Source organism: Tamandua tetradactyla, chromosome 12, assembly GCF_023851605.1.
Source record: "Tamandua tetradactyla isolate mTamTet1 chromosome 12, mTamTet1.pri, whole genome shotgun sequence".
Classification (NCBI taxonomy): Eukaryota; Metazoa; Chordata; class Mammalia; order Pilosa; family Myrmecophagidae; genus Tamandua; species Tamandua tetradactyla.
The window spans coordinates 30,214,726-30,227,253 of NC_135338.1; the positions used below are offsets into that span (position 1 = coordinate 30,214,726).

A 12,528-nucleotide genomic window follows, 5' to 3' on the forward strand; every position below is an offset into this window, starting at 1 on the left:
AATATATGCCACTAACTTGTAGGGTGGATTGGTGGCAAATAAAATGGTGATCAAAATGACCCATGCTATACGTGAATTTGTTTTTAAGTTTTAAAGCTCTGTACAAATATGAAGTTGTATTATATTCTTCCTGTCTCTCTTCCACAAACATATTTTCCCTTTAGGAATTGCTTAATATATATTCTCCTCAAGTAGAGAAAAACTGAGATGGAAGAAATTTCAAAGTCCTGGAATTATTATGTATATAATAGAGTTGCTAAACCTTCCTAGGGCAACTGGAAAAGAATGTTTGCTGTATTTTTTTTTTTTTGAGTGTATTTTTTTTTTTATTAATTAACGGAAAAAAAGAAATTAACCCAACATTTAGAAATCATACCATTCTACATATGCAATCAGTATGCTGTATTTTTTTTAATACTAAAGTATTCGATGGTCTCATTGTATTTTAGTGACCATGAGACCCTGATATGCAAGGCTTTCTGTGTCCTGTCTAGGAAAGCTGTATTCTGAGAACATGCCCCACTCTGCCTGTATGTTGGCCTGGAAGATCTTTTAGTTCTTTATAATTGTCATTCTTTTAAAACTCTGCTGGGTGGAAATGTAGTCATTGTTATTTAAATAGTAGGACTTCTTGAAAATCAGATTATTTGACCTCAGTGACTGTAAATGCATCTTTAAGAACTGTTACAATTTTCCAAATTAATGTTACATAGAATATGTCATTGTTTACGCCCTAGTTTCAACTGTAAAACTTTTGAAACTGTTTCAAATTGTTTAAAATTATCAGCAAAGCTTTGGGGTCCCCAGAAAAAGGCTGGTAAAGTAGCATAAATTGTAGGAAATGAGGCATGCCTGAGGAAAGAGAAAAAGGGCTAGAAGTCGAAAAACAAATTATCTTCAGGGTTGTCTTCCACATCAATTTGCCTCTCTGGCAGTGATAAAGCAAAATGTTAAATGAATACAGAATTACAGTCTTTTTCTAGTTCATTAACCTTGCTTAAAATTGACTTGAAACTCATCTAAGTACGTGTCAAACCTGACACATTCATTTTAAAGTTTTAAAATGTACTAATCAATTCTACAGATGTTTGTAGCAAGCAACAATAGGTAAATTCTCTATACGCAAGACCTGTCCCAATTAGTTCAATTTAGTATATTCTCTTGTGGTAATATGTAGTTTTTTTGGGTGGTGGTCATTAACATTTAAGCTTTTTTTGAGGAGTGAAGTAACATGTTCAGACACATTTTTGCAACTTTGAAAAATTAGTCCATGCTTGATTTTATGTTTAGCTTAATTTTAAACCTTTGCATTTGTGTTAGCTTAAAAATTAAGATTCTCCAACAAACTGAAGGTTAAAACTCAGGACTCTAGAACTGTTGTGTCTGCAAGCCTCAGTTGTCCTCTACTCTTGGAGAAGTACCTAAGGGAATAGAGCTGTTGCATTAGAATCACCTGGGATGTTTATTTAAAATAGATTTTTCAGCCTAACCCCATACCCCATACCCACTGAGCAGTTTTCTGGGGGTGGGGCATGGGACTCTGCCTTTTAAACTAGCTCCCAAGGGATGCTGTGCATACTGAATTTTGAACTGCTGCCTTTTGGTATGGTAGAAGTTTTGCTTTGCAACACCATTCTCTAAAGTGCAGTGAGGTGGGTTTTTAAAAATGTATTTATTAATTAAAGAAAATTTAACAAACGAAATAAGACATTAACATATATAATCAGTAATTCACAATATCATCACTTAGTTGCATATTCATTATTTCCTAGAGCATTTGTATCAATTCAGAAAAAGAAATAAAAAGACAATAGAAAAAGAAATAAAACGAAAACAGAAAAAAAAAAAGATTATACCTACCATACCCCTTACCCCTCGCTTTCATTGATCACTAACATTTCAAACTAAATTTATTTTAACATTTGTTCCCCCTATTATTTATTTTTATTCCATATGTTCTACTCATCTGTTGACAAGGTAGATAAAAGGAGCGTCAGACACAAGGTTTTCACAATCACACACTCACACTGTGAAAGCTATGTCATTGTACAATCATCCTCAAGAAACATGGCTACTGGAACACAGCTCTACATTTTCAGGCTGTTCCCTCCAGCCTCTCCACTACATCTTGAACAACAAGGTGATACCTACTTAATACATAAGAATAACCTCCAGGATAACCTCTCGACTCTATTTGGAATCTCTCAGCCATTGACACTTTGTCTCATTTCCCTCCTCCCCCTTTTGGTCGAGAAGGTTTTCTCAATCCCTTGATGCTAAGTCTCAGCTCATTCTAGAGTTTTTCTCAATCCCTTGATGCTGAGTTTCCGCTCATTCCAAAATCTCTGTCCCACGTTGCCAGGAAGGTCCACACCCCTGGGAGTCATGTCCCATGTAGAGAGGGGTAGGGTGGTGAGTCTGCTCATTGTGTTGGCTGGAGAGAGGGGCCACATCTGAGCAACAAAAGAGGCTCTCTTGGGGGTGACTCTTAGGCCTAAATTTTAAGTAGACTTGACCTATCCTTTGTGGGGTTAAGTTTCACATGAACAAACCCCAAGACTGGGGGCTCAGTCTATAGCTTTGGTTGTCCCCACTGCTTGTGAGAATATCAAGAATTCAACTTGGGGAAGCTGAATTTCTCCCCGTTCTCACCATTCCCCGAAGGGGGCTTTGCAAATACTTTTCCACTCTGCAGTAAGGGGTTTTGATCCTCAGAAGTGCATTTGGTTAAGACTTGAGTTTGCCCAGAATGAATGCTTTTTGGTTCACACTGCAGCCTGTCAGTCCAAGTGCTTCGTGTCTAAAAAGATACTTCCCAGTCCTTTGGGCTTTATAATTCTCTTCTCTGCTTTCCAGATATTTATGGGCACTTTAAAAATTTTGAAACTTTGTAAGTGATTAAGGAGTAAATGTGGTGTTTTTTTTCCCAGTAAATGAAGGTAAAAGCAGAATACATTCAAGCCTTTAAAAACTTGTAGGGCATTTTGATAACACCTTTGTTCTTCATTGTTACACCCATTAAATTACCATGTGTTTGTGATGAATAAAACAGTTCTCTTATTTGAATAAGAAGTATTAAAAAGGGATTCTTATGGTAAAAAATACTTATTCCTTCTGCCACCTGTATTCTGGAGCTAGAAGGAAAAATCTGAGAAGATGGTATGGTAGCCCATGACGAACTCTGGAATCTGTCCTGTAACTACTTGTTGAAGAGTGCTTTGAAAACTATTGTGTTTTTCTTTCTTTGTTTTGTATGTATCTTATGTTTTACGATTTTTTTTTGAAAGTTAAGAAAAAAGGTGGTGTCTGTAGATAGAGTTCAGGGGACTGTGGCCTTGAACAGGATATAATTCCCTCTTTATTTCACTGACCTCCTAAATGAAACTTAGAATTTCCTTCACCTGTGAATATAAGCAACAACCACAGAAGTATCAGCTCTGCCTCTGATTTTGTCACCAATGAAAATCACAGATATTTTCATATCATATAATCTTTTATTTCAGATATCTCAAAATACACTCATCACTACTTCCAAGTTGTAGGAAACCAACAACTGAATCTTATGTAAATCTTAGATTATGATGTACTATTTTGATAACTATAATTTTTAAATATAATTTCTGTTGAAACCTTGTATATTTTTATGTTTTTAAAAATATTCTGAGAAGAGGGCAGTGCAGCAGTGGCTCAGTGGCAAGAATTTTCACCTGCTGAGCTGAAGACCCAGGTTCAATTCCCAGAGCCTGACCATGCCAAAAAAAAAATCTGAGAAGAGTCCATAAGACTTTACCACCCTACCTAAGTGGGGCAGGTACATAAAAGGTACATAGAATACCTATGCCAGATTTTGTCTAAGATCTTCAATCTATCCCTCTTATGTGGGTTAATTGATCTATTTTTATAATCCTCTCATTGATATTTTTCTTCTTTTACTGTAGCTGACTCCACTGGAACCCATTCTCTGTACACAACATATAAAGACTATGAAATTATGTTCCATGTTTCTACCATGCTTCCGTACACACCTAACAACAAGCAACAGGTAAAGAGATACTTGTATTATCTGTGTTTTAGTTCTTGTTTCATTTCCCTCAGAAGGCTTAGTGGCAAGTTTGTAAAATCTTAAACCAGAATTTAATGTTGCACCTGTCACAGCAGCGGGAAGCTTTGTACTTTGTGGAAGTAAGGAATAGCAAATGAGCCGAAAACAAATGAAGAGACACAAATTCTAGGTTAACAGCCAGCTGGATGGCTTTGTGAATTAATCATTTGCTCTTCACCCACGGAGACTGTGGTTTTCATGAAATCTGAAGAGAACAAGTTGAAATCATGGAGATTAGATGACTCTGCAGGGTTGCAAAGAACATATATGAGTGGGTGAAGTTTCATCTCAAGAGGCCATTGTGCAAAAGCAGGAAAGTACTGATATTTCATTTCAGATTTCAAAGGACCTTTATATAGTAACTTGGAAGGAAATCAGAATAAATGTCAATAGCATCCCAGAATAATGTGTTCATTAGGAGATAGCAAGGAACATACATAACAATTGCATATGTCTGCACCATATACAGCGTTTCTTTTAAAAAGCTCTAAAAGCACAATGCCTATTACTAAAAGTAGTTAGTGATATAGTAAGGTGCAGAAACTAACAAGTGACAGATTGCTACTGAGCAAAATGGAAACTGGCGGTATTGTTTCAAAGTATGTGGTAATTCGTTTTTTTTTAAATATATTTCAAAATAAATAATACCAAACTGAAATTGACAAGAAACAGAGAGCTAACAAACTCTCTTTTCAATAGCTTTTGTAAACATGTAGCCTCGTTTTACTTCTGACCTTAAAATGAATATAGATATTGTTATTGTCAATTGTTGTACTAACATAACACAGACCAGCTGCAGAATGAATCACATCCTCTTTCCACAGAATTTAACCCGACACTGATCTAATCTAATACTTCATCACTTTAGGTTTGATTAAATCACAAATCTTGGTAAGAATGTTCTCCCTTTCATGATTACCAAAGCAATCTTAAACATGAAGCAAAACAATGAATCAGCTATAAATTTGAAATAAACCTGTCGGAAGACAATTTCCCTGCTCTGAGCTATGTTTAAAGAAGTTTTATGCCAATTTCAAGTTCTAGATTTCTCTGAGAGAAAAATATCACTTTATGAAAAATATACTAGACCTCTTACTCTGACCAGTCAGTATAAACAAAAAATGTAAGAATGTCAACGTGATCTTTAAAGGGACATAAACACTTATTCTACTTGATTACTCACAAGAGAGATGAAGTTTGTAGTGATAAAAAGCTTTGTAAAGAAATTAGATTGCTTATTTTTTTTTTATTTTATTATATTAAATGGCTGGGCAGAGTAAGTTGGCATTTAAATGGATATCTAAATTATTTAATTTGAGTGTCCAAGTGAGACTAAACTTTATATGTTGTTAAATCAGAATGAGAGCAACTGGTACTACTACATATTAAGAAATTTTCATTCTATAGTTATAAAGGATTAATTTTTTCTGTATAGATTATACTTGGAAAATAAAGAACTATATTCTGAATCTTTTTTTTCGTAGGAGATTTGTTTGTACATACTATTTTTCATTAATATATAGTGTGAAATGAATAGATGGATTTGTTTCTATTTGGGTCTTTTAATAAGACAGCAATATCACATATTAAACCATATCTTAGGAAAGAACAGTATTGCAGGAAAACCAGTGACATCTCTGCTATTTGTTTTCAGTGTGTCAAAGAACTTGATTAGATAAATCATCTTTGATTATTGAATATTCTGTATAGTAATCCTTATAGCTAGCCTTCATTTCAGTGGCATCTGATTATATATATCTGATTTAGAAATGAAGTGAATCTTATTAGAATTTAATTTGGGATGCTTAAAAAATTCCTGAGATTGAAAATGCATTCCTCAACATTCTAACTCCCAATTCTCAACCCTAATCTAAAAAGCTTTTGTTTTTCCCACATGGCAACCAATACTAGGTCATTGATTTTACTGGTATGTAATTTATATACCTTAATGTCATGGGATAATTTTTAAAAATAACAAAACATAACTTAGTCTAGTGCATAGTTTGTATAAATATGCTGCATTGAGTTTTCTTTCTTTTAAAAACTTCCATATAATAAATATGAGAAATATAAATCTGTCCTGTTTTCTCAATGCTGTTGAATTAAACTATCTAATAAATGTCTTCTGAAATGACACCAGGCTAGGATGATTTGTGCACCTGAATTGGAAGGCCATCAGCCCAAAACACCATTTAATGTAAAATAGCAAGCAGGTGGTCTTCTTAAGCAGTTTTTACTGTAATTTTAAAAAGCTATCGAAACTTGAAATTTAACCTGCTTTTAAATTGTTACAACGTTCTGGAATGTTATTAATTTCTACAGTACCAGCTGGTTCCACAGAAGTTATATCAGAAAATGTTTTAGCCACGTTTCCTTTAAATGAAGTCAATTAAACCAGAACATAAATTGCATTGTAATTATTTCAGCTGTATTCATCTCTATAAATCTTCCCTATGGCAAGTTCCTTCCTTATGTGAAAATGGAACAAAAGTATTGTTATGGAGACTGAAGATTTGGAGATGCTGGGACTTGGTGTTAGTGGCCAGATATTGGTTAGATCCATTTGAACAGACTATACATTTTATGCAAATTTCAGAATATGCATTCCATATTCTTCCTTGAAGGGAATGAGACAGGCTAAAATATTGAAAGTAACTGTTGATTATTTACCCTATTGTGTACTGATTAGCACTGAATGTTTTTAAATACATGAGGGAATTGAGGGGTGGGGGAAGCACACAGCATTGTGTTTATGTTGTGTTTTTTTTTTCTTTTAGCTCCTCCGCAAGCGACACATTGGAAATGATATTGTAACACTAGTTTTCCAAGAACCAGGAGCACAGCCATTCAGCCCCAAAAACATCCGTTCCCACTTTCAGCATGTTTTCGTCATTGTCAGGGTTCACAATCCTTGCACTGACAGTGTCTGTTACAGGTATTGATGCTAACACAATGGCTAAATGAACATTAGCCAACCCATCAGTTCTGCTTTCACGTGGCAGTGGGAAGTCTGTTACTATTTAATTTTGCCTTTGCACTGTGCATGTGGATGGCCACATTCACGCAATGACGTAACCTGATGGCATTGACATTCCACAGACGTGTTGGTTAGACACCTGCCATTTCCATTTGCACCTCCTTTTTAGGTGGTACCCCTCATCCATGCCATCTGGTTACCAACTAATTACTCAGATTGCTAATTAGATTTTGCTTTTGGTATTGCTAGAACAGAGAAGAATGGTAATCATAAATAGGGAAGAGAACCTTTTCAACAGTTGCTATTTAAAAAGCTCAAAACCTTGGCTTAATTCACTCACGTTTCTATCTGCTTTTAGAGGCATTTTGCTGCCTGATTAAGCATTGGTGATGAAGTTATTTTAGTGTCACCTGTTAACCTGTTCTCATGAGTGTTAGAATTCAGACATCTTTCTGCTGGGGCCTTTGCGGAAATACTGGAAGGGTCAGGTATTCAAAAGGGTGAGGATGTGATGCTAGTATGATCTGGCATAGAGCCAACAGGATATGCAAGGATATTAAGATGCTTCTGGTATGAATCTGCCCTTTCAAAATAGGAAATTTGATCATGTCTTTCTATCCCTAAAATTTGTAAGGTTAGGTTTTATTAATTTTGGATATTTATTTTTGATGCAACATAGCCACTGACACAGAAAGTAGCTGGCAGACTGGTATCAGGTTGTGAGATCTATAACTGTCTAGCTATAGACAGTAATGGAAGTTAGTAATAAGCAAACTTAACTCAGGGAACAAAACAATTGATGTTTACTTTCTTACTCCTACTATAACTGCCACCATCCATGTACATATTGCAATAACTACATTTGTTGAGCCCTTATGATAAGCCCAGCACTAGTCTAGGCATCTTACATGTATTGCCTCATTCAGTCTTTAAAACAGAGCTAGGCACTGTTTTCGTCCCCATTTTCAGATAAGGACACTTAAGCACAAGGAGGTCAGGTAATTTACCCGATATCTGGAGGTCAGAACTTACCCAAGGTCTCCTGCCTAGTACTGAGCAGTTTAGATTCAGATGTAATAAATCTGATCCTAGAGCCCATTCTCTTCACTTCTCTGCTGTGCTGCCTCGCTCACACGCCAAGGAAAGTGGAGTCTCTGTAGCCCTTGCTCCTCACGTGCAGCTAATCCAGAATTTCTTGGGTGCCAAGCCTTCACGAAAACTCAAGACGAGGAAGGCTGGTCGTTTCCTAGACTCAGGTGTCAGAAACCCCAGCAGTGGAAACCTAGATCTAAAATCTCTTCTCAAGGCTGTAGTCTTTGAAAGCTCTTTTGTTTTGGTATAGAATAAAAGAACTTCTGACTGTGATTGGGGTGGGTACATTTGCATTTAGAAAATATTTCCTAAGCTTCTGAAACATGCTATATACTGGATTCATGCTCAGGATTTCATATAACTTTGTAGACAGAAAGCTAAACCCTTTCTGATTAGGCACTACGAAGTTTGAAAGTGGTGAACAGTGCTTTTTTTTTTTAAAGAGTCTCTACTTTGCAAATTTTTGTCTAAATCAGTGCTATCCAAGAGAAATATAATGCAAGCCACATATATAATTAACATTTTTCTAATAGCCAGATTTTTCAAAAGTAAAACAAATAGGTGAAATGAATTTTAACACTGTACAGGCATACCTTGGAGATACTGTGGGTTCAGTTCCAGACCACTGCAGTAAAGCAAGTTACGTAATTTTTGGTTTCCCAGTGTATATAAAAGTTACATTATACTGTACTGTAGTCTATTAAGTGTACAGTAGGATTATGGCTGAAAAAGCATTGTACATACCTTAATTAAAATATGACATAGAGAGCACATGCTATTGGAAAAAATGATGCTGATAGACTTTCTATATGCAGAGTTGCCACAAACGTCCAGTTTATTAAAAAAAAAATATAGCAATATGTGCAATGTGCATAAACCAAAACACAATAAAAGCAAGGTATACCTGTATTTGCTTTACCCCAATAATATAGTTTATTTTTCTAATATGCCCAAATATCATTTCAACTTATAATCAATATTTAAAAATTATCAGTGCAATAGTTTACATTTTTTATACTGTCTTTGAAATCTGAAGTGCAATTTAGGTTTAAGGCACATCTCAATTAAGATACTAAATTTTCATTAGAAATACTTGATTTATAGTTAGATTTCAAAAAATTTGCAGTTGAAAAGGTAGACTAATCTACCAAGATTAGTTTCCAAACATACTTTTAAAAAGTTTTCTAGTAACTGAATTGTTAGTTTTTAAAATTTAAAGTTACTATAATTTAATATTCCTTGTCATCACGCTAGCCATACTTCAAGAGCTCAAGAGCCGCACGTGCGGCTGGTGGCCACCATACTGGACAGAGCAAGTCTGAACGGACTGATAAGGAGGAGAGTTATCTTGGCCATCTTCAACACTTTGCTAAATAAGGAGTCGATATCTGTTTTATTCTTATCACCCCCCCTTTCCAAATACATGATTTTTGATGTTTCTCTCTTTTTTTCTAATCTGCTGCCTGGAGAGCCCAAAGTTTCAACCTTACCGTGTGACACTGGGTGTCTTTGCAGTAGCACACTGAACACCCCTGCTTGCAACATGTGGACTAGTCTGAAATTTCCTAGTTGCCAGGCCTTTTTGAAGACAGTATAAACTGTGAATTTTGACCTTTCAGAATCGAAGAGAACATATCAGTTTGTAATGTCACAACAAAATCACAAGAAACTCAAGTGGTAATCTTTTCCTATAGGAAATTTCGACTATAGCTAATTATTCTCTGTCCTTCTCACTCCGTGGTAGGCTTGCCCCTAGGGTACATGGTGATGTCGAGTGGTGGTCCAAGGCACAGAATAAATAGGGCATCCCATTTGGGTGAGTTGTGGAAGGGCTTATTTTCTCATGAAACAAATGTGTTAATAAAGTTGAATGGAAATTTTTTTATCAATTTTTAAGATGAGCTGTGAGTCTAAAAAAGGATTTTCACACCTGTGAGTTTGTACTCATACCCCACTTACCCCCAACCTATTAGGGATGTGAATTTATTATAGACCTCTTCCATTAGGGCTACTTTGGTGGAGGAAGTTTAGATAAGCATTTATTTATGCTAACAGTATATGTCTAATTTAACTGTATTCCCAAATGATATAGCTAGAGTAATTCAGATTTTTTTTTATCATTTAAAATCTCTTGTTCCAAACTATCTCCATCGTGAACACTCATATTTGTTTACTAATACCTTATTGGTGCCTGAACTTTAGAAAGTGCAAAAATTGTTTTCTTGAAGGACCTTCTTGCCATAATAGTGAAGAGAAGTGTAGGTTTAGTATTGGCTGAGGTTATAAGGAATGTTTAACTGAGAAAAAGAGATTCAATGTGTGTTTTAAAAGAGAGATGGATGAAATTCAATGGGAAAAGAGAACTAATTCTAGGGGTAAGCAGTGGTATATACAGAAGCAGACAGTTTGAAGATGAAAGAACAAGAAAGTACAGTAGACAAAATAATTAAACAATGGGGGCTTTTTAATGCTAGCTTGTTAAGTTACACCATATAAATACAGTTTTAGGAAAATTTATCCGATATCAACATGTAAGATAATTTGTACACAGAGATCAAGTTAGAGATTTATTTTTCAACCATTCTTTATCCTGCACTTACCATATATGTGCTAGGTACTATTCTAGGCCCTAGGGGTGTAATAGTTAATGAACAGAAAAATCCCTACCCTCCTAGATTTTGCATTCTGCTAGATTCCCAGATGAGACCCTAAAATAATGTTGTTTCATACCTCCTTGGTGGCTGGAAAATTTATATAGGAAAAATCTATTTCAGATTAATTACAGAGACCAGTCAACCCTAAATATTCACTATATAAGCAGGAACTCGGAAATCAATCACTAAGTCTGCATACTAAAGCCCATGTACATACCTGGTGAGACCTTTCTGTTCTTTTATTTGTATAATTACAAGTTTAATTATCTGGTTCCAGTTGATAGAGCAGATTAAAAGCTACAAATCAAAAAGATGACGGAACTGTTAGTGGCAAGTATATTCTGAAAACATCAATAAATGAAACTGATGGGGGAGATGTTGAAAAAACTATTAACTATTTAATAGATACAAATTTAATAAGCAAAGCAGTCTGGGGCCATTTAGTTTGAGGGAAAACTACCAAAGAAATGTCAGAGGGGCTCACCTTGTAAAATATCACAATTTTTCAACAACTAAAGAATAAATGAATCTAGACATTGATCATCAAAAGTTGTAGACATCACAAAGAGACAAATGCATGCCTCATAAAGGTAGACCACAACTTTGCCTATGAATTAGTGTTGCCTTCCCCATCCCCCAAAAAATCAAACCTGAATCTGATTAAGCCTCTAGACAAACAGATAAATAAGAGACAGAGGAGCATGTTTGTAGTCAGCAAAATTCAGACACTGGACACGTGTGTAAGACAAATGGCCCCCAATTTCTTCAGGAACTAAGTTGCAAGAAACAGAGATGGAAGGGACTTTATGTACCAAAGGAAATTTTTAAGATAAAATAATCACAATGTTTGCAGCTTCTTTGAATCCTAATTCAGATGAAAAGACTATAAAAATATCATTAGGACATCCTAAACATTTGGAAATTGAAACTGATGCAGTATTTCATGATATGAAAAAAATTGTTAGTTTGTCAACTAATGTAGTTCTAAGTGGTTGTTGTAATGACTCCAGTTCTTCAAAGCAAATGTTAAATTGGGGTCAGTACCGTGTTTAGGAAGTTAGAAATAAGTGTTCCTCCTTTTGGAAAGATTTCCATACTCGGTGGTTAAAATGTAATAAATGTCGAAGGCAGTATGATACAGTGCAGAAATCACTTGGAATCAAACCAGATTGTTAAACCTCTCAGATGTTAAATTTCTCCTTCTCTGTAGTAGAAGGTTGTTTGACATCTACTTAAGATCTCATACGTAAAGCAGCTAATGTAGGCAGGGAGTGTAGTTTAGGCAGGAAGGCCTGTGTCCTTCCTTTTTTCTTCTCTTGACTTCAGATAAACATGCAAGCTTCACGTAGGTAGGAAAAAAAATCCCAGTGGGTCAAGTGGTGGAAAATTCTATCAGATGGGCTATTCAAGCCATAATCAATCAGCATGCCTATCATCTAATGCCGCTGACCTTTCTAAAGACAAAAATATGATCACATCACTCTCCTGCTCAAAATCCTTTTGGGTAGGTCCAGACTCCCTAGCACAGCCAACTGTTTGAGACCCTTCAAGTCTGGCTTCTCCTAACTCCGCCTCCACCTCCATCTTACCTCACTCTTCAGGCATGTGGAGCTACTTAAAGCTCTCCAGAGCATTCCATGTTCTTGTTCCTGCTCCTTAAGCATGCTGCCCTCTGGGCTGGAATGCCTCTTCTTACACATACC

The 12,528-nt window shown here is 35.6% G+C and overlaps 1 protein-coding gene across 17 annotated transcripts in view; it reads left to right on the forward strand.

Annotated features, from left to right (window-relative positions):
• Positions 1-12,528, forward strand: part of SIPA1L1 (signal induced proliferation associated 1 like 1) — a 417,008-nt gene that overhangs the window by 328,951 nt on the left and 75,529 nt on the right. For all 17 annotated transcript variants that reach the window (XM_077122897.1, XM_077122901.1, XM_077122902.1 and 14 more), the window contains 2 exons: positions 3,939-4,042; positions 6,880-7,037. In XM_077122897.1, coding sequence (XP_076979012.1) covers positions 3,939-4,042; positions 6,880-7,037 — 262 coding nt within the window. The remainder of the gene's footprint in view (positions 1-3,938; positions 4,043-6,879; positions 7,038-12,528) is intronic.